Raw genomic sequence first — 21,842 nt, 5'->3', positions numbered from 1 at the left:
ATACAGGAGTGTCTGGGCTTCTCTACCTGACCGTCTCATTACAACAGGCTGCCCTGGTGGGTCTGATACAGGAGTGTCTGGCCTTCTCTACCTGCCCGTCTCATTACAACAGGCTGCCCTGGTGGGTCTGACACAGGAGTGTCTGGGCTTCTCTACCTGACCGTCTCATTACAACAGGCTGCCCTGGTGGGTCTGACACAGGAGTGTCTGGGCTTCTCTACCTGACCGTCTCATTACAACAGGCTGCCCTGGTGGGTCTGACACAGGAGTGTCTGGGCTTCTCTACCTGACCGTCTCATTACAACAGGCTGCCCTGGTGGGTCTGATACAGGAGTGTCTGGGCTTCTCTACCTGACGGTCTCATTACAACAGGCTGCCCTGGTGGGTCTGACACAGGAGTGTCTGGGCTTCTCTACCTGACCGTCTCATTACAACAGGCTGCCCTGGTGGGTCTGACACAGGAGTGTCTGGGCTTCTCTACCTGACCGTCTCATTACAACAGGCTGCCCTGGTGGGTCTGATACAGGAGTGTCTGGGCTTCTCTACCTGACGGTCTCATTACAACAGGCTGCCCTGGTGGGTCTGACACAGGAGTGTCTGGGCTTCTCTACCTGACCGTCTCATTACAACAGGCTGCCCTGGTGGGTCTGATACAGGAGTGTCTGGGCTTCTCTACCTGACCGTCTCATTACAACAGGCTGCCCTTGTGGGTCTGATACAGGAGTGCCTGTCTGTCTGCTCACACTCAGGTACATGGAACACGTGTCTCCTATTTCGCCTGGACGTAACTCCCTCAGGTGTCATTACATCCTGTGACCTGGTTGCCACTGTTTTCACCACACAGGCCTCAACGCTCCATGTTTTCCCATCATGCATTTCCCCCCCTATCATTTGGACTGAGATCACGGAGCACCTTGGACCCTTTGTCATAGTACCTTTTCTGTTCCCTCTTTCCTCTCCGTTAAGAATCACCTCGTCCTGCTGCTCTGTTTCTCGGAGGACAACCTAGTTTGGAGTTTCCTGTTGAACAACAGCTCTGCAGGAGACAGGCCATGTTTTAGTGGAGGAGCCCTCTAGTTCAACAAAGCTAGACACGGATCTGTCTTTGAGTCCAGAGCTTTCTTAAGCAGTAGTTTGACTGTTCTGACACCGTTCTCCTCTAACCCATTAGACTGTGGGTACGGTCGGCTTGAGGGGACATGCTTGAACCCCTACAGCTGATCAAAATCACTGAAAGCTGAACTGTGAGGTGTTGTCTGTTCGGACTACCTCTGAGACCTCATGACGAGCAAAGAATGACTGAATGTGAGTTATCAGCTGAACTGTGAGGTGTTGTCTGTACGGACTACCTCTGAGACCTCATGACGAGCAAAGAATGACTGAATGTGAGTTATCAGCTGTTATCAGCTGAACTGTGAGGTGTTGTCTGTACGGACTACCTCTGAGACCTCATGACGAGCAAAGAATGACTCAATGTGAGTTATCAGCTGTTATCAGCTGAACTGTGAGGTGTTGTCTGTACGGACTACCTCGGAGATCTCATGACGAGCAAAGAATGACTCAATGTGAGTTATCAGCTGTTATCAGCTGAACTGTGAGGTGTTGTCTGTACGGACTACCTCTGAGATCTCATGACGAGCAAAGAATGACAATGTGAGTTATCAGCTGAACTGTGAGGTGTTGTCCGTACGGACTACCTCTGAGACCTCATGACGAGCAAAGAATGACTGAATGTGAGTTATCAGCTGAACTGTGAGGTGTTGTCTGTACGGACTACCTCTGAGACCTCATGATGAGCAAAGAATGACTCAATGTGAGTTATCAGCTGTTATCAGGTGAACTGTGAGGTGTTGTCTGTACGGACTACCTCTGAGACCTCATGACGAGCAAAGAATGACTCAATATGAACTACTTCCTCTCCTCTATATGACAGTTAGTGTGTAGAAACAGAGTATAGAAACTACTTCCTCTCCTCTATATGACAGTTAGTGTGTAGAAACAGAGTATAGAAACTACTTCCTCTCCTCTATATGACAGTTAGTGTGTAGAAACAGAGTATAGAAACTACTTCCTCTCCTCTATATGACAGTTAGCGTGTAGAAACAGAGTATAGAAACTACTTCCTCTCCTCTATATGACAGTTAGTGTGTAGAAACAGAGTATAGAAACTACTTCCTCTCCTGTATATGACAGTTAGTGTGTAGAAACAGAGTATAGAAACTACTTCCTCTCCTCTATATGACAGTTAGTGTGTAGAAACAGAGTATAGAAACTACTTCCTCTCCTCTATATGACAGTTAGTGTGTAGAAACAGAGTATAGAAACTACTTCCTCTCCTCTATATGACAGTTAGTGTGTAGAAACAGAGTATAGAAACTACTTCCTCTCCTCTATATGACAGTTAGTGTGTAGAAACAGAGTATAGAAACTACTTCCTCTCCTCTATATGACAGTTAGTGTGTAGAAACAGAGTATAGAAACTACTTCCTCTCCTCTATATGACAGTTAGTGTGTAGAAACAGAGTATAGAAACTACTTCCTCTCCTCTATATGACAGTTAGCAGATGTGTAGAAACAGAGTATAGAAAAGCTTGTCTGTTCAGATTGCTGACTTTGACGAAGGCTCACACTCTTCTCTGTTACTTCCTGCCCGTTTCTATAGAGATGACTTCCTTCAGATAGAACTGAAACGGGATGTGTCTCACCCTGCGGTCGTAACCCAATGTCTAATCTAAATATAATTTTTTCCACCATTGCGGCCCATCAGGAAGTCCATGATCCAGTTGCAGAGGGAGGTGTTTAGTCCCAGGCTCCTTAGCTTAGTGAGGAGCTTTGTGAGCACTATGGTGTTGAACGCTGAGCTGTAGTCAATGAACAGCATTCTCATGTAACTGATCCTGTTAGGTGGGAAAGGGCAGTGTAGAGTGCCATTGGGATTGCGTCATCTGTGGATCTGTTGGGGCGGTATGTGAATTGGTATGGGTCTAGGGTTTCCAGGATGATGCTGTTGATGTCTGATTTGATTTCAATAGGGGCACCTACAGTGGGGAGAACAAGTATTTGATACACAGCATATTTTGCAGGTTTTCCTACTTACAAAGCATGTAGAGGTCTGTAATTTATATCATAGGTACACTTCAACTGTGAGAGACAGAATCTAAAACAAAAATCCAGAAAATCACATTGTATGATTTTTAAGTAATTAATTTGCATTTTATTGCATGACATAAGTATTTGATAACCAGTAAGAATTCCAGCTCTCACAGACCTCTTAGTTTTTCTTTAAGAATCCCTCCTGTTCTCCACTCATCATTTTTAAGTAATTCATTTGCATTCTCCAATCACAGCCATTAAACTCTGTAAGTGTTTTAACCTTTATTTAACTAGACAAGTCAGTTAAGAACAAATTCTTATTTACAATGACGGCCTACCCCGGACAACACTGGGACAATTGTGCTCCACCCTATGGGACTCCAAATCACGGCCGGTTGTGATACAGCCTGGATTCAAACCAGGGACTGTAGTGACACCTCTTGTACTGAGATGCAGTGCCTTTGACCACTGTGATACAGCCTGGATTCAAACCAGAGACTGTAGTGACACCTCTTGCACTGAGATGCAGTGCGTTAGACCACTGTGATACAGCCTGGATTCAAACCAGGGACTGTAGTGACACTGATATGCAGTGCCTTAGACCCCTGTGATACAGCCTGGATTCAAACCAGGGACTGTAGTGACACTGAGATGCAGTGCCTTAGACCCCAGCGCCACTCAGGAGCAGTGATCTAAGACTGAGCCGTTGAGCATTGGAAAACCTCCCTGGTCTTTGTGGTCAAATCTGTGTTTGAATTCCACTGAGGGACCTTACAGATACACTATATATACAGCAGTATGTGGACACCCCTTACAGATACACTATATATACAGCAGTATGTGGACACCCCTTACAGATACACTATATATACAGCAGTATGTGGACACCCCTTACAGATACACTATATATACAGCAGTATGTGGACACCCCTTACAGATACACTATATATACAACAGTATGTGGACACCCCTTACAGATACACTATATATACAGCAGTATGTGGACACCCCTTACAGATACACTATATATACAGCAGTATGTGGACACCCCTTACAGATACACTATATATACACAGCAGTATGTGGACACCCCTTACAGATACACTATATATACAGCAGTATGTGGACACCCCTTACAGATACACTATATATACACAGCAGTATGTGGACACCCCTTACAGATACACTATATATACAACAGTATGTGGACACCCCTTACAGATACACTATATATACAGCAGTATGTGGACACCCCTTACAGATACACTATATATACAGCAGTATGTGGACACCCCTTACAGATACACTATATATACAGCAGTATGTGGACACCCCTTACAGATACACTATATATACAGCAGTATGTGGACACCCCTTACAGATACACTATATATACAGCAGTATGTGGACACCCCTTACAGATACACTATATATACACAGCAGTATGTGGACACCCCTTACAGATACACTATATATACAACAGTATGTGGACAACCCTTACAGATACACTATATATACAGCAGTATGTGGACACCCCTTACAGATACACTATATATACAACAGTATGTGGACACCCCTTACAGATACACTATATATACAACAGTATGTGGACACCCCTTACAGATACACTATATATACAGCAGTATGTGGACACCCCTTACAGATACACTATATATACAGCAGTATGTGGACACCCCTTACAGATACACTATATATACAACAGTATGTGGACACCCCTTACAGATACACTATATATACAACAGTATGTGGACACCCCTTACAGATACACTATATATACAACAGTATGTGGACACCCCTTACAGATACACTATATATACAGCAGTATGTGGACACCCCTTACAGATACACTATATATACAGCAGTATGTGGACACCCCTTACAGATACACTATATATACAACAGTATGTGGACACCCCTTCAATTGAGTGGATTTGACTATTTCAGCCACACCCGTTGCTGACGTGTATAACACCGAGCACCTAGTCATGCAATCTCCAAACACTGGCAGTACAACGGCCTTACTGAAGAGCACAGTGACTTTCAACGTGGTGCTGTCATAGGATGCCACCTTTCCAACATGTCAGTTCGTAAAATGTCTGCCCAGCTAGAACTTGTAACGGGTGTCGTCAGAAGGATGAGACCGAGGCGCAGCGTTCTTTGAGTTCCACATCATTTATTCATTTATCATTTACATCAGGTATATCTCTCTAGTCACCCCCAAAACCAATTATTTCTTTGGCCGCCTCTCCTTCCAGTTCTCTGCTGCCAATGACTGGAACGAACTACAAAAATCTCTGAAACTGGAAACACTTATCTCTCTCACTAGCTTTAAGCACCAACTGTCAGAGCAGCTCACAGATTACTGCACCTGTACATAGCCCACCTATAATTTAGCCCTATCAACTACCTCTTTCCCAACTGTATTTAATTTATTTATTTTGCTCCTTTGCACCCCATTATTTTTATTTCTACTTTGCACATTCTTCCATTGCAAAACTACCATTCCAGTGTTTTACTTGCTATATTGTTTTTACCTTGCCACCAAGGCCTTTTTTGCCTTTACCTCCCTTCTCACCTCATTTGCTCACATTGTATATAGACTTGTTTATACTGTATTATTGACTGTATGTTTGTTTTACTCCATGTGTAACTCTGTTGTTGTATGTGTCGAACTGCTTTGCTTTATCTTGGCCAGGTCGCAATTGTAAATGAGAACTTGTTCTCAACTTGCCTACCTGGTTAAATAAAGGTGGAAAAAATATAAAATAATAATAATTAACTTTAACTTTAGAAAAAAACAAAACAATAAAGACACCAACGACCGAACAGCTTCGTTGTGCAAACTTCCTGCACACAAACAAAGAACCAGATCCCACATAGAAGGAGGGAAAGGGCTGCCTAAGTATGGTTCCCAATCAGAGACAACGACCGAACAGCTTCGTTGTGAAAACTACCTGCACACAAACAGACCAAGATCCCACACAGAAGGAGGGGAAAGGGCTGCCTAAGTATGGTTCCCAATCAGAGACAACGATAGACAGCTTCGTTGTGCAAACTTCCTGCACACAAACAAAGAACCAGATCCCACATAGAAGGAGGGAAAGGGCTGCCTAGGTATGGTTCCCAATCAGAGACAACGATAGACAGCTGTCCTGATTGAGAACCATACCCGGCCAAAACATAGAAACACAAATCATAGAAATAAAGAACATAGGATGCTCACCCCAAATCCCCCCCTGACCAAACCAAATAGAGACATAAAAAGGCTCTCTAAGGTCAGGGTGTGACATGCAGTGAGGATTCACCATCTCCATCAAATGTTTTCATCATTTATCTGCAGACAACCATCAAAAAGCCTCGGCCTACCAGAAGCCTATGCAAATTAGGAAGCCAAATCATTGGCTCTCTGGTCGATGCAATTCGAGAGGGTACACTCATTAGATAAGTCACTCACTTCAGCATCAATGTCTGGCAAGCCCCGACATCCTAGGAAAGGAAACATAGGACATCCTTTGGTTAACTTGTCCTGATGTGATACCATGGACATATAACCAGGTTGCCTTAATGATGAAAGGCAAAGAGAGATACACACACACAACAACCACTTAAACCCTCTATGAGACCCCTCTTTCTAAGTCTCCAACATCTCTTCTTCCAGCCACAACGGGTAACTGGGGGGTTTTACACATAACCCTGAGCATGATGGGATGTTAAATGTTTAATTAACTCAGGAACCACACCTATGTGGAAGCACCTGTTTTCAATATGAACTCAGCAAAAAAAGAAATGTCCTTTCACTGTCAACTGCGTTTATTTTCAGCAAACTTAACATGTGTAAATATTTGTATGAACAAGATTCAACAACTGAGACATAAACTGAACAAGTTCCACAGACATGTGACAAACAGAAATGTAATAATGTGTCCCTGAACAAAGGGGGGGTCAAAATCAAAAGTAACAGTCAGTATGTGGTGTGGCCACCAGCTGCATTAAGTATTGCAGTGCATCTCCTCCTCATGGACTGCACCAGATTTTCCAGTTGTTGCTGTGACATTATACCCCACTCTTCCACCAAGGTACCTGCAAGTTCCCAGACTTTTCCGAGGGGAATGGTTCTAGCCCTCACCCTCCGATCCAACAGGTCCCAGACGTGCTCAATGTTAGTGTCTTAACGACAGGTGCATGCTCAATAATGGTTTATGGTTCATTGAACGAACATGGGAAACAGTGTTTAAACCCTTTACAATGAAGATCTGTGAAGTTATTTGGATTTTTACAAATTATCTTTGAAAGACAGGGTCCTGAAAAAGGGAAGTTTCTTTTTTTGCTGAGTTTACTTTGAATCGCGTGTTTATTTTATTTAGTCAGGTTCCTGTCTGCATTTGTAATCTGTTACCTTTGTCTTGTTCAAATCATGTGTTTTATTGAAAATGTTCCATTCCCTTTGTTATAAACAGGAACAATCGTGGCTTTGACTCCACACAACACAACATCCACAGATGTTTCAATTGTGGCTTTGACTACACACAACACAACATCCACAGATGTTTCAATCGTGGCTTTGACTCCACACAACACAACATCCACAGATGTTTCAATCGTGGCTTTGACTCCACACAACACAACATCCACAGATGTTTCAATCGTGGCTTTGACTCCACACAACACAACATCCACAGATGTTTCAATCGTGGCTTTGACTCCACACAACACAACATCCACAGATGTTTCAATCGTGGCTTTGACTCCACACAACACAACATCCACAGATGTTTCAATCGTGGCTTTGACTCCACACAACACAACATCCACAGATGTTTCAAATATGTCTGACAACACATATCTTGTGTTTCAGATGTTTTATAAACCTCTGTTTCTGGTGATAAATTGTTACGTTTTATAAACTTTTTATACTTAATAAAAAAATAGATTTTTGATCTTGAACTTGATTTGTGTATTGATTCTTCAACTTAAACTGATGAATAGTTAGCCTGGTCCATAGTTAGCCTGGTCCCTTAAACTGATGAATAGTTAGCCTGGTACCTTAAACTGATGAATAGTTAGCCTGGTCCCTTAAACTGATGAATAGTTAGCCTGGTACCTTAAACTGATGAATAGTTAGCCTGGTCCCTTAAACTGATGAATAGTTAGCCTGGTCCCTTAAACTGATGAATAGTTAGCCTGGTACCTTAAACTGATGAATAGTTAGCCTGGTCCCTTAAACTGATGAATAGTTAGCCTGGTCCCTTAAACTGATGAATAGTTAGCCTGGTCCCTTAAACTGATGAATAGTTAGCCTGTTCCCTTAAACTGATGAATAGTTAGCCTGGTCCCTTAAACTGATGAATAGTTAGCCTGGTACCTTAAACTGATGAATAGTTAGCCTGGTCCCTTAAACTGATGAATAGTTAGCCTGGTCCCTTAAACTGATGAATAGTTAGCCTGGTCCCAGGTCAGTTTGTGCTGACAATCTTTTCTTTGCTTCCTGTCTCTCTGATTGGACGATGGTTTCTTTGCCTCCTGTCTCTCTGATTGGACAATGGTTTCTTTGCCTCCTGTCTCTCTGATTGGACGATGGTTTCTTTGCCTCCTGTCTCTCTGATTGGACAATGGTTTCTTTGCTTCCTGTCTCTCTGATTGGACGATGGTTTCTTTGCCTCCTGTCTCTCTGATTGGACAATGGTTTCTTTGCCTCCTGTCTCTCTGATTGGACAATGGTTTCTTTGCTTCCTGTCTTGTCTTAGCTTCTACTTCAAGTTCTTTATTTACACACTAAAACCCCCAGTCTGATAGCCAGTGAGTTAAAGGCTAGAAAACCATACATTCTTCAACCTAGGAAACAGAGCATCAGAGCCAGTTGGCTCATAGGTTTACAGTTACAGTTTACACTACCGTTCTTCATTCCTGGTCCTACTGGGTGTACAGAGCATCAGAGCCAGTTGGCTCATAGGTTTACAGTTACAGTTTACACTACCGTTCTTCATTCCTGGTTCTACTGGGTGTACAGGGCATCAGGGCCAGTTGGCTCATAGGTTTACAGTTACAGTTTACACTACCGTTCTTCATTCCTGGTTCTACTGGGTGTACAGGCTCATTATTCCAGGCAGTACACACACAACTGTTCAACTACCATTATCATTATATAGTGTATCTGTAAGGGGTGTCCACATACTGCTGTATATATAGTGTATCTGTAAGGGGTGTCCACATACTGCTGTATATATAGTGTATCCGGCGCCGACAGAGATGGCCGCCTCACTTCGCGTCCCTAGGAAACTATGCAGTTTTTTTTTTTTTTTTTACGTGTTATTTCTTACATTAGTACCCCAGGTCATCTTAGGTTTCATTACATACAGTCGAGAAGAACTACTGAATATAAGATCAGCATCAACTCACCATCAGTACGACCAAGAATATGTTTTTCGCGACGCGGATCCTGTGTTCTGCCTTACAAACAGGACAACGGAGTGGATCCTATGCAGCGACCCAAAAAAACGACTCCGAAAGAGAGGGAAACGAGGCGGTCTTCTGGTCAGACTCCGGAGACGGGCACAGCGCGCACCACTCCCTAGCATTCTTCTTGCCAATGTCCAGTCTCTTGACAACAAGGTTGATGAAATCCGAGCAAGGGTAGCATTCCAGAGGGACATCAGAGACTGTAACGTTCTTTGCTTCACGGAAACGTGGCTTACTGGAGAGACGCTATCCGAAGCGGTGCAGCCAACAGGTTTCTCCACGCATCGCGCAGACAGGAAAAAACATCTTTCTGGTAAAAAGAGGGGCGGGGGCGTATGCCTTATGACTAACGTGACATGGTGCGATGAAAGAAACATACAGGAACTCAAATCCTTCTGTTCACCTGATTTAGAATTCCTCACAATCAAATGTAGACCGCATTATCTACCAAGAGAATTCTCTTCGATTATTATCACAGCCGTATATATCCCCCCCCAAGCAGACACATCGATGGCTCTGAACGAACTTTATTTAACTCTCTGCAAACTGGAAACAATTTATCCGGAGGCTGCATTCATTGTAGCTGGGGATTTTAACAAGGCTAATCTGAAAACAAGACTCCCCAAATTTTATCAGCATATCGATTGCGCAACCAGGGGAGGAAAGACCTTGGACCATTGTTACTCTAACTTCCGCGACGCATATAAGGCCCTGCCCCGCCCCCCTTTCGGAAAAGCTGACCACGACTCCATTTTGTTGATCCCTGCCTACAGACAGAAACTAAAACAAGAGGCTCCCACGCTGAGGTCTGTCCAACGCTGGTCCGACCAAGCTGACTCCACACTCCAAGACTGCTTCCATCACGTGGACTGGGAGATGTTTCGTATTGCGTCAGATAACAACATTGACGAATACGCTGATTCGGTGTGCGAGTTCATTAGAACGTGCGTTGAAGATGTCGTTCCCATAGCAACGATTAAAACATTCCCTAACCAGAAACCGTGGATTGATGGCAGCATTCGTGTGAAACTGAAAGCGCGAACCACTGCTTTTAATCAGGGCAAGGTGTCTGGTAACATGACCGAATACAAACAGTGCAGCTATTCCCTCCGCAAGGCTATCAAACAAGCTAAGCGCCAGTACAGAGACAAAGTAGAATCTCAATTCAACGGCTCAGACACAAGAGGCATGTGGCAGGGTCTACAGTCAATCACGGACTACAGGAAGAAACCCAGCCCAGTCACGGACCAGGATGTCTTGCTCCCAGGCAGACTAAATAACTTTTTTGCCCGCTTTGAGGACAATACAGTGCCACTGACACGGCCTGCAACGAAAACATGCGGCCTCTCCTTGACTGCAGCCGAGGTGAGTAAGACATTTAAACGTGTTAACCCTCGCAAGGCTGCAGGCCCAGATGGCATCCCCAGCCGCGCCCTCAGAGCATGCGCAGACCAGCTGGCCGGTGTGTTTACGGACATATTCAATCATTCCCTATACCAGTCTGCTGTTCCCACATGCTTCAAGAGGGCCACCATTGTTCCTGTTCCCAAGAAAGCTAAGGTAACTGAGCTAAATGACTACCGCCCCGTAGCACTCACATCCGTCATCATGAAGTGCTTTGAGAGACTAGTCAAGGACCATATCACCTCCACCCTACCTGACACCCTAGACCCACTCCAATTTGCTTACCGCCCAAATAGGTCCACAGACGATGCAATCTCAACCACACTGCACACTGCCCTAACCCATCTGGACAAGAGGAATACCTATGTGAGAATGCTGTTCATCGACTACAGCTCGGCATTCAACACCATAGTACCCTCCAAGCTCGTCATCAAGCTCGAGACCCTGGGTCTCGACCCCGCCCTGTGCAACTGGGTACTGGACTTCCTGACGGGCCGCCCCCAGGTGGTGAGGGTAGGCAACAACATCTCCTCCCCGCTGATCCTCAACACTGGGGCCCCACAAGGTTGCGTTCTGAGCCCTCTCCTGTACTCCCTGTTCACCCACGACTGCGTGGCCACGCACGCCTCCAACTCAATCATCAAGTTTGCGGACGACACAACAGTGGTAGGCTTGATTACCAACAACGATGAGACGGCCTACAGGGAGGAGGTGAGGGCCCTCGGAGTGTGGTGTCAGGAAAACAACCTCACACTCAACGTCAACAAAACTAAGGAGATGATTGTGGACTTCAGGAAACAGCAGAGGGAACACCCCCCTATCCACATCGATGGAACAGTAGTGGAGAGGGTAGCAAGTTTTAAGTTCCTCGGCATACACATCACAGACAAACTGAATTGGTCCACTCACACAGACAGCATCGTGAAGAAGGCGCAGCAGCGCCTCTTCAACCTCAGGAGGCTGAAGAAATTCGGCTTGTCACCAAAAGCACTCACAAACTTCTACAGATGCACAATCGAGAGCATCCTGGCGGGCTGTATCACCGCCTGGTATGGCAACTGCACCGCCCTCAACCGTAAGGCTCTCCAGAGGGTAGTGAGGTCTGCACAACGCATCACCGGGGGCAAACTACCTGCCCTCCAGGACACCTACACCACCCGATGTCACAGGAAGGCCATAAAGATCATCAAGGACATCAACCACCCGAGCCACTGCCTGTTCACCCCGCTATCATCCAGAAGGCGAGGTCAGTACAGGTGCATCAAAGCTGGGACCGAGAGACTGAAAAACAGCTTCTATCTCAAGGCCATCAGACTGTTAAACAGCCACCACTAACACTGAGTGGCTGCTGCCAACACACTGACACTGACTCAACTCCAGCCACTTTAATAATGGGAATTGATGGGAAATGATGTAAATATATCACTAGCCACTTTAAACAATGCTACCTTATATAAATGTTACTTACCCTACATTATTCATCTCATATGCATACGTATATACTGTACTCTATATCATCGACGGTATCCTTATGTAATACATGTATCACTAGCCACTTTATACTATACTATGCCACTTTGTTTACATACTCATCTCATTTGTACATACTGTACCCGATACCATCTACTGTATCTTGCCTATGCTGCTCTGTACCATCACTCATTCATATATCCTTATGTACATATTCTTTATCCCCTTACACTGTGTACAAGACAGTAGTTTTGGAATTGTTAGTTAGATTACTTGTTATTACTGCATTGTCGGAACTAGAAGCACAAGCATTTCGCTACACTCGCATTAACATCTGCTAACCATGTGTATGTGACAAATAACATTTGATTTGATTTGATTTGATTTGCTACTGCTGTATATATAGTGTATCTGTAAGGGGTGTCCACATACTGCTGTATATATAGTGTATCTGTAAGGGGTGTCCACATACTGCTGTATATATAGTGTATCTGTAAGGGGTGTCCACATACTGCTGTATATATAGTGTATCTGTAAGGGGTGTCCACATACTGCTGTATATATAGTGTATCTGTAAGGTCCCTCAGTGGAATTCAAACACAGATTTGACCACAAAGACCAGGGAGGTTTTCCAATGCTCAACGGCTCAGCATTAGATCACTGCTCCTGAGTGGCGCTGGGGTCTAAGGCACTGCATATCAGTGTCACTACAGTCCCTGGTTTGAATCCAGGCTGTATCACAGCGGTCTAAGGCACTGCATCTCAGTGCAAGAGGTGTCACTACAGTCTCTGGTTTGAATCCAGGCTGTATCACAGTGGTCAAAGGCACTGCATCTCAGTACAAGAGGTGTCACTACAGTCCCTGGTTTGAATCCAGGCTGTATCACAACCGGCCGTGATTGGGAGTCCCATAGGGTGGAGCACAATTGTCCCAGTGTTGTCCGGGGTAGGCCGTCATTGTAAATAAGAATTTGTTCTTAACTGACTTGTCTAGTTAAATAAAGGTTAAAACACTTACAGAGTTTAATGGCTGTGATTGGAGAATGCAAATTAATTACTTAAAAATCATGGAATGTGATTTACTTGATTTAATTTGAGTTAATACAGGTAATGAGTGGAGAGTCAGGAGGGATTCTTAAAGAAAAACTAACAGGTCTGTGAGAGCCGGAATTCTTACTGGTTATCAAATACTTATGTCATGCAATAAAATGCAAATTAATTACTTAAAAATCATACAATGTGATTTTCAGGATTTTTGTTTTAGATTCCGTCTCTCACAGTTGAAGTGTACCTATGATAGAAATTACAGACCTCTACATGCTTTGTAAGTAGGAAAACCTGCAAAATCTGCTGTGTATCAAATACTTGTTCTCCCCACTGTAGGTGCCCCTATTGAAATCAAATCAGACATCAACAGCATCATCCTGGAAACCCTAGACCCATACCACTTCACATACCGCCCCAACAGATCCACAGATGACGCAATCCCAATGGCACTCTACACTGCCCTTTCCCACCTGGACAACAGGATCAGTTACATGAGAATGCTGAATGCTGTTCATTGACTACAGCTCAGCGTTCAACACCGTAGTGCTCACAAAGCTCCTCACTAAGCTAAGGAGCCTGGGACTAAACACCTCCCTCTGCAACTGGATCATGGACTTCCTGATGGGCCGCAATGGTGGAAAAAATGATATTTAGATTAGACATTGGGTTACGACCGCAGGGTGTGACACATCCCGTTTCAGTTCTATCTGAAGGAAGTCATCTCTATAGAAACGGGCAGGAAGTAACAGAGAAGAGTGTGAGCCTTTGTCAACGTCAGCAATCTGAACAGACAAGCTTTTCTATACTCTGTTTCTACACATCTGCTAACTGTCATATAGAGGAGAGGAAGTAGTTTCTATACTCTGTTTCTACACACTAACTGTCATATAGAGGAGAGGAAGTAGTTTCTATACTCTGTTTCTACACACTAACTGTCATATAGAGGAGAGGAAGTAGTTTCTATACTCTGTTTCTACACACTAACTGTCATATAGAGGAGAGGAAGTAGTTTCTATACTCTGTTTCTACACACTAACTGTCATATAGAGGAGAGGAAGTAGTTTCTATACTCTGTTTCTACACACTAACTGTCATATAGAGGAGAGGAAGTCGTTTCTATACTCTGTTTCTACACACTAACTGTCATATAGAGGAGAGGAAGTAGTTTCTATACTCTGTTTCTACACACTAACTGTCATATAGAGGAGAGGAAGTAGTTTCTATACTCTGTTTCTACACACTAACTGTCATATAGAGGAGAGGAAATAGTTTCTATACTCTGTTTCTACACACTAACTGTCATATAGAGGAGAGGAAGTAGTTTCTATACTCTGTTTCTACACACTAACTGTCATATAGAGGAGAGGAAGTAGTTTCTATAGTCTGTTTCTACACACTAACTGTCATATAGAGGAGAGGAAGTAGTTTCTATACTCTGTTTCTACACACTAACTGTCATATAGAGGAGAGGAAGTAGTTTCTATACTCTGTTTCTACACACTAACTGTCATATAGAGGAGAGGAAGTTGTTTCTATACTCTGTTTCTACACACTAACTGTCATATAGAGGAGAGGAAGTAGTTTCTATACTCTGTTTCTACACACTAACTGTCATATAGAGGAGAGGAAGTCGTTTCTATACTCTGTTTCTACACACTAACTGTCATATAGAGGAGAGGAAGTAGTTCATGTTGAGTCATTCTTTGCTTGTCATGAGGTCTCAGAGGTAGTCCGTACAGACAACACCTCACAGTTCAGCTGATAACTCACATTGAGTCATTCTTTGCTCGTCATGAGGTCTCAGAGGTAGTCCGTACAGACAACACCTCACAGTTCAGCTGATAACTCACATTGAGTCATTCTTTGCTCGTCATGAGGTCTCAGAGGTAGTCCGTACGGACAACACCTCACAGTTCAGCTGATAACAGCTGATAACTCACATTGAGTCATTCTTTGCTCATCATGAGGTCTCAGAGGTAGTCCGTACGGACAACACCTCACAGTTCAGCTGATAACAGCTGATAACTCACATTGAGTCATTCTTTGCTCGTCATGAGGTCTCAGAGGTAGTCCGTACAGACAACACCTCACAGTTCAGCTGATAACTCACATTGAGTCATTCTTTGCTCGTCATGAGGTCTCAGAGGTAGTCCGTACGGACAACACCTCACAGTTCAGCTGATAACAGCTGATAACTCACATTGAGTCATTCTTTGCTCATCATGAGGTCTCAGAGGTAGTCCGTACAGACAACACCTCACAGTTCAGCTGATAACAGCTGATAACTCACATTGAGTCATTCTTTCCTCGTCATGAGGTCTCAGAGGTAGTCTGTACAGACAACACCTCACAGTTCAGCTGATAACTCACATTGAGTCATTCTTTGCTCGTCATGAGGTCTCAGAGGTAGTCCGTACAGACAACACCTCACAGTTCAGCTGATAACTCACATTGAGTCATTCTTTGCTCGTCATGAGGTCTCAGAGGTAGTCCGTACAGACAACACCTCACAGTTCAGCTGATAACTCACATTGAGTCATTCTTTGCTCGTCATGAGGTCTCAGAGGTAGTCCGTACGGACAACACCTCACAGTTCAGCTGATAACTCACATTGAGTCATTCTTTGCTCATCATGAGGTCTCAGAGGTAGTCCGTACGGACAACACCTCACAGTTCAGCTGATAACAGCTGATAACTCACATTGAGTCATTCTTTGCTCGTCATGAGGTCTCAGAGGTAGTCCGTACAGACAACACCTCACAGTTCAGCTGATAACTCACATTGAGTCATTCTTTGCTCGTCATGAGGTCTCAGAGGTAGTCCGTACGGACAACACCTCACAGTTCAGCTGATAACTCACATTGAGTCATTCTTTGCTCGTCATGAGGTCTCAGAGGTAGTCCGTACGGACAACACCTCACAGTTCAGCTGATAACTCACATTCAGTCATTCTTTGCTCGTCATGAGGTCTCAGAGGTAGTCCGTACAGACAACACCTCACAGTTCAGCTGTTCAGCTTTCAGTGATTTTGATCAGCTGTAGGGGTTCAAGCATGTCCCCTCAAGCCGACCGTACCCACAGTCTAATCGGTTACAGGAGAACGGTGTCAGAACAGTCAAACTACTGCTTAAGAAAGCTCTGGACTCAAAGACAGATCCGTATCTAGCTTTGTTAAACTAGAGGGCTCCTCCACTAAAACATGGCCTGTCTCCTGCAGAGCTGTTGGTCAACAGGAAACTCCAAACTAGGTTGTCCTCCTAGAAACAGAGCAGCAGGACGAGGTGATTCTTAACGGAGAGGAAAGAGGGAACAGAAAAGGTACTATGACAAAGGATCCAAGGTGCTCCGTGATCTCAGTCCAAATGATAGGGGGGTAAATGCATGATGGGAAAACATGGAGCGTTGAGGCCCGTGTGGTGAAAACAGTGGCAACCAGGTCACATGATGTAATGACACCTGAGGGAGTTACGTCCAGGAGAAATAGGAGACACGTGTTCCATGTACCTGAGTGTGAGCAGACAGACAGGCACTCCTGTATCAGACCCACCAGGGCAGCCTGTTGTAATGAGACGGTCAGGTAGAGAAGCCCAGACACTCCTGTATCAGACCCACCAGGGCAGCCTGTTGTAATGAGACGGTCAGGTAGAGAAGCCCAGACACTCCTGTATCAGACCCACCAGGGCAGCCTGTTGTAATGAGACGGTCAGGTAGAGAAGCCCAGACACTCCTGTGTCAGACCCACCAGGGCAGCCTGTTGTAATGAGACGGTCAGGTAGAGAAGCCCAGACACTCCTGTATCAGACCCACCAGGGCAGCCTTTTGTAATGAGACGGTCAGGTAGAGAAGCCCAGACACTCCTGTGTCAGACCCACCAGGGCAGCCTGTTGTAATGAGACCGTCAGGTAGAGAAGTTAAAGCTCCTCAGAGGCTGATTGAGGAAGTAGAAATGTGTTATTGAAATGAAATATGAAATGAAGTGTTCACTATGAAAAGAAGTGTAACCAGCGCAGAGGAGAATGGAAGATCTCAGCTCAGTGCACAATACAATATGGCTCCGGTTAACTTAAATAATGACTTATGTTTTAAATAACAATAGTTTTCTTTAGTATTTCTTAAGGGATCTAAACTTGGAACAAAACTATTTGTCTCCCTCTTGCTGTTGCATGCAGTTCCTCTCTCTCTTCCTCCATTCCTCTAACCCCTCCCTCCCTCTAACCTCAGCCCTCTGGCAGAACCAGGAAGTCCCTCCCCTTCCCACAAACTCTCTTCTGAGGAAACGAAACTGATCTGAGTCTCTGTGTCGTCTGTCTGTGTGAGAGTGAACAACCGTCCAAATGGCTCAACAGGGAGTTCTGCTGGACCAGGACCAGTTCTGTTGTTCTGTCTGTCTGGATCTACTGAAGGAGCCGGTCACTACTATCTGTGGACACAGTTACTGTAGAATCTGTATTGATGGCTGCTGGGATCAGGATGATCTGAAAGGGGTCTATAGCTGTCCTCAGTGCAGAGAGACCTTCATTCCAAGGCCTAATCTGAGAAAAAATAACATGTTGGCTGAGCTGGTGGAGAAACTGAGGAAGACAGGACTCCAGGCTGCTCCCCCTCCTGCTCTGTGCTATGCTGGACCTGGAGATGTGGTGTGTGATGTCTGCACTGGGACCAGAAAGCAGAAAGCCCTCATGTCCTGTCTGGCGTGTCTGGCCTCTTACTGTGAGACTCACCTCCAACCTCACTATGAATCTCCTGCTTTTAAAAAGCACAAGCTGGTCAAAGCCACGGCACAACTACAGGAGAAGATCTGCTCTCATCATGACAAACTGCTGGAGGTTTACTGTCGTACCGATCAGCAGTGTATCTGTCTGCTGTGTGTGATGGATGAACATAAAGGCCATGATACAGTGTCAGCTGCAGCAGAGAGGACTGAGAAACAGGTAAGACCAGAACAACTTGTTGGTGACTGTCTGATAAACACAGAATTAAAGATACAGTAGGAACTAAATCTGTTTGAATATGAGATCATTATATTATATACAATATGAAATGGATCCACAAATATGAACACAAACCTTGAGTATATAGATATGTTAACCCAGATTCTCCAAATGTATCACCATTTTCTAAAGTCAAACACTATTATCATTCTGAATGGCCTTTTATGAGTCCAAAGTTCAGTCTCAACCCCTTGATACATGTAGGCCTACCATAAAAACTATAATCATTCACATAGCAACATAATATCATATTGTAAAGGGACTTCCTCAGGATTGTAGACCTTCCTCTCTATGGGTCCTATGTCACATTACTATACTATTGATCTACTGGACTAATAAAGCTTGATAGCTCATTGAAGAGTGATTCTCCACAGAGGCAGCTGGGGATGAGTCAGCAGAAGGTCCAGCACAGATTCCAGGAGAGAAAGAAGGAGCTGAAGAATCTCCAAAAAGCTGTGAAGTCTTTCAAGGTGAGTATTGTTGACCAGAGGAGACGCACCATTTCACTTCTCTCCTCCAGTCAGAGAGAGAGAGAGAGAGCGAGAGGGGACCCTATCCAATCCCACTGACCTCACTGTTGGGAACAGGCTGTCTGGACCCCTTTCAGAGAATGGACTGGTTCATATAACTGACTGGGCTGCCTCATCACATAACCATGAGTAACCATGACAACTCATGTCCCCTATACATTAAAATGGAACTGTCTCTCTCTCAATTCAATTAAATTCATAGGGCTTTATTGGCATGGAAATATATGTTTACATTGCCAGAACAAGTGAAATAGACAATAAACAAAAGTGAAATAAACAATCAGAAATGAACAGTAAACATTACACTTGGAAGGGATTTGGGGGATGGGGGAGGGTCTATTATAAGTTAGTAGGACTCTTTTATTTTCTCAGAAGTACTGAGTTAGGTAGGAGGATTTAGAGTGGTGTAAACTGTGATTGAACACACTCCAGAACAGTAGGTGGCGCCATGCACCTTTAACGTTGGTTTGAGGACCTCCATTATATCATAGAAGAAGAAGTTGGTCTGTGAGGGTTTTGTTGTTCCTGAGGAGGGCTACTATTCTTTTCTCTTTTGGTTTTCAAGTATTTTCAGAATGTATTAAAGCCAAAGCTAAAGCTTCCCTAAACAATTTAATATATCAGTCAATATATTTTCTCTGTGATTTATTTTCTCTCCGTCAACCGTTCCATCGCATCTTAACCGTCTTACCGGGCGGGCACTAGGACCCGGGGGAGGCTGCTGCTGCAGAGGCTGCTGCACCGCTCGTGACTGTCAGTCCTCCTTGTAGCTCATTGGTTAAGCTGTGGCTCGAGACTGTTAACAGTTAACGGACAGGAAACGGCTCTGACAGGACACATTCATGTCGAGGCAGTGATGTGAATGTGTGGTAAGTTAGAATAGAGAGAGAGAGTTTTCACTACTATAGACTTTGGTCATAATCAAAGCTTTGTTAACCAATAGGTTTTTATGTGAGGCTGCCTGTAAGTTACAGTGTAACAGACGTTACTAACGGTAACGGTGTCTTTTAAATTCGACATAAGTTATGTGGCGATGATATCTAGTTAACGTTGTATTTAATGTAGTGTAATGACCTGACTAGATCATAAAGGAACAATTGTCCAGACAGAGGATTGAGTTACGAATTGACGGTTTATTAGCAACTTTACACAGGCTACTGTTTGGCCTTAGCTCACGCCAAATAAATGAAAGATACCCCACAAGCCAATCGGGACCTTCTCTTGTGAAGCCCAGACGTAAGAGAGAGAACAAAGGCTGAACCTTAACTTCCAATGCCCCGCCCCCTCCACGCCACTCCGCCAACCACCAGGATGCCCGGCATCAGAACATCCCAGGCATTCCTGTGATTGGCAGATAGCAGGTTGATTGGCATGTCGGACCCCGCGAACACTGGGAACTGGTAAGTACAACACAACCACCTACTAGCCGAACACATAACACACAGCTGTCTGTGCGGGTCGCTACAGTAGTTTTACTATCTGTGCCAGGCTATAAATGACACAGATAATATCTAGTTAACGTTGTATTTAATGTAGTTTTACTATCTGTGCCAGGCTATAAATGATACAGATAATATCTAGTTAACGTTGTATTTAATGTAGTTTTACTATCTGTGCCAGGCTATAAATGACACAGATAATATCTAGTTAACGTTGTATTTAATGTAGTTTTACTATCTGTGCCAGGCTATAAATGATACAGATAATATCTAGTTAACGTTGTATTTAATGTAGTTTTACTATCTGTGCCAGGCTATAAATGACACAGATAATATCGAGTTAACGTTGTATTTAATGTAGTTTTACTATCTGTGCCAGGCTATAAATGACACAGATAATATCTAGTTAACCCCGGGGGGTCTGTGTGGCCGGAGAGAGAGGGATATTCCATGATAGTGAGACAGGTACAGAAAACCTCTTGGTCCAAGATGATGATATGATATATATATATATAAGAGAACTGGCCACCCCACAGCCTGGTTCCTCTCTAGGTTTCTTCCTAGGTTTTGGCCTTTCTAGGGAGTTTTTCCTAGCCACCGTGCTTCTACACCTGCATTGCTTGCTGTCTGGGGTTTTAGGCTGGGTTTCTGTACAGCACTTTGAGATATCAGCTGATGTACGAAGAACTATATAAATACATTTGATTTGATTTGACCAATAGGTGTTCTGTACCTGTCTGTCCAGGAGGGAGGAGAGTAGAGCAGGACCAAGAGGTGTTCTGTACCTGTCTGTCCAGGAGGGAGGAGAGTAGAGCAGGACCAAGAGGTGTTCTGTACCTGTCTGTCCAGGAGGGAGGAGAGTAGAGCAGGACCAAGAGGTGTTCTGTACCTGTCTGTCCAGGAGGGAGGAGAGTAGAGCAGGACCAAGAGGTGTTCTGTACCTGTCTGTCCAGGAGGGAGGAGAGTAGAGCAGGACCAAGAGGTGTTCTGTACCTGTCTGTCCAGGAGGGAGGAGAGTAGAGCAGGACCAAGAGGTGTTCTGTACCTGTCTGTCCAGGAGGGAGGAGAGTAGAGCAGGACCAAGAGGTGTTCTGTACCTGTCTGTCCAGGAGGGAGGAGAGTAGAGCAGGACCAAGAGGTGTTCTGTACCTGTCTGTCCAGGAGGGAGGAGAGTAGAGCAGGACCAAGAGGTGTTCTGTACCTGTCTGTCCAGGAGGGAGGAGAGTAGAGCAGGACCAAGAGGTGTTCTTTACCTGTCTGTCCAGGAGGGAGGAGAATAGAGCAGGACCAAGAGGTGTTCTGTACCTGTCTGTCCAGGAGGGAGGAGAGTAGAGCAGGACCAAGAGGTGTTCTGTACCTGTCTGTCCAGGAGGGAGGAGAGTAGAGCAGGA

General features: G+C 44.5%; 2 protein-coding genes and 1 pseudogene across 2 annotated transcripts in view; all 3 read left to right on the top strand.

Moving 5' to 3' along the window:
* Nucleotides 1–17,796, top strand: part of LOC118936624 (E3 ubiquitin/ISG15 ligase TRIM25-like) — a 109,910-nt gene extending 92,114 nt beyond the window's left edge. Inside the window, exon 2 of the mRNA XM_036972212.1 lies at nucleotides 17,713–17,796. Within this exon, the coding sequence (XP_036828107.1) occupies nucleotides 17,713–17,763 (51 nt within the window). The 3' untranslated portion in view covers nucleotides 17,764–17,796. The remainder of the gene's footprint in view (nucleotides 1–17,712) is intronic.
* On the top strand, nucleotides 17,793–20,026 carry LOC118947081 (annotated as a pseudogene).
* LOC118947078 (tripartite motif-containing protein 16-like) overlaps nucleotides 19,855–21,842 on the top strand; it is a 26,442-nt gene continuing 24,454 nt past the window's right edge. The window contains exon 1 of the mRNA XM_036972152.1: nucleotides 19,855–19,865. Coding sequence (XP_036828047.1) covers nucleotides 19,855–19,865 — 11 coding nt within the window. The remainder of the gene's footprint in view (nucleotides 19,866–21,842) is intronic.

The sequence above is a fragment of the Oncorhynchus mykiss genome, unplaced genomic scaffold (assembly GCF_013265735.2).
Source record: "Oncorhynchus mykiss isolate Arlee unplaced genomic scaffold, USDA_OmykA_1.1 un_scaffold_121, whole genome shotgun sequence".
Classification (NCBI taxonomy): Eukaryota; Metazoa; Chordata; class Actinopteri; order Salmoniformes; family Salmonidae; genus Oncorhynchus; species Oncorhynchus mykiss.
Note: the sequence above shows the minus strand (reverse complement) of the source record. Positions and strands in the feature narration are given on the sequence as shown.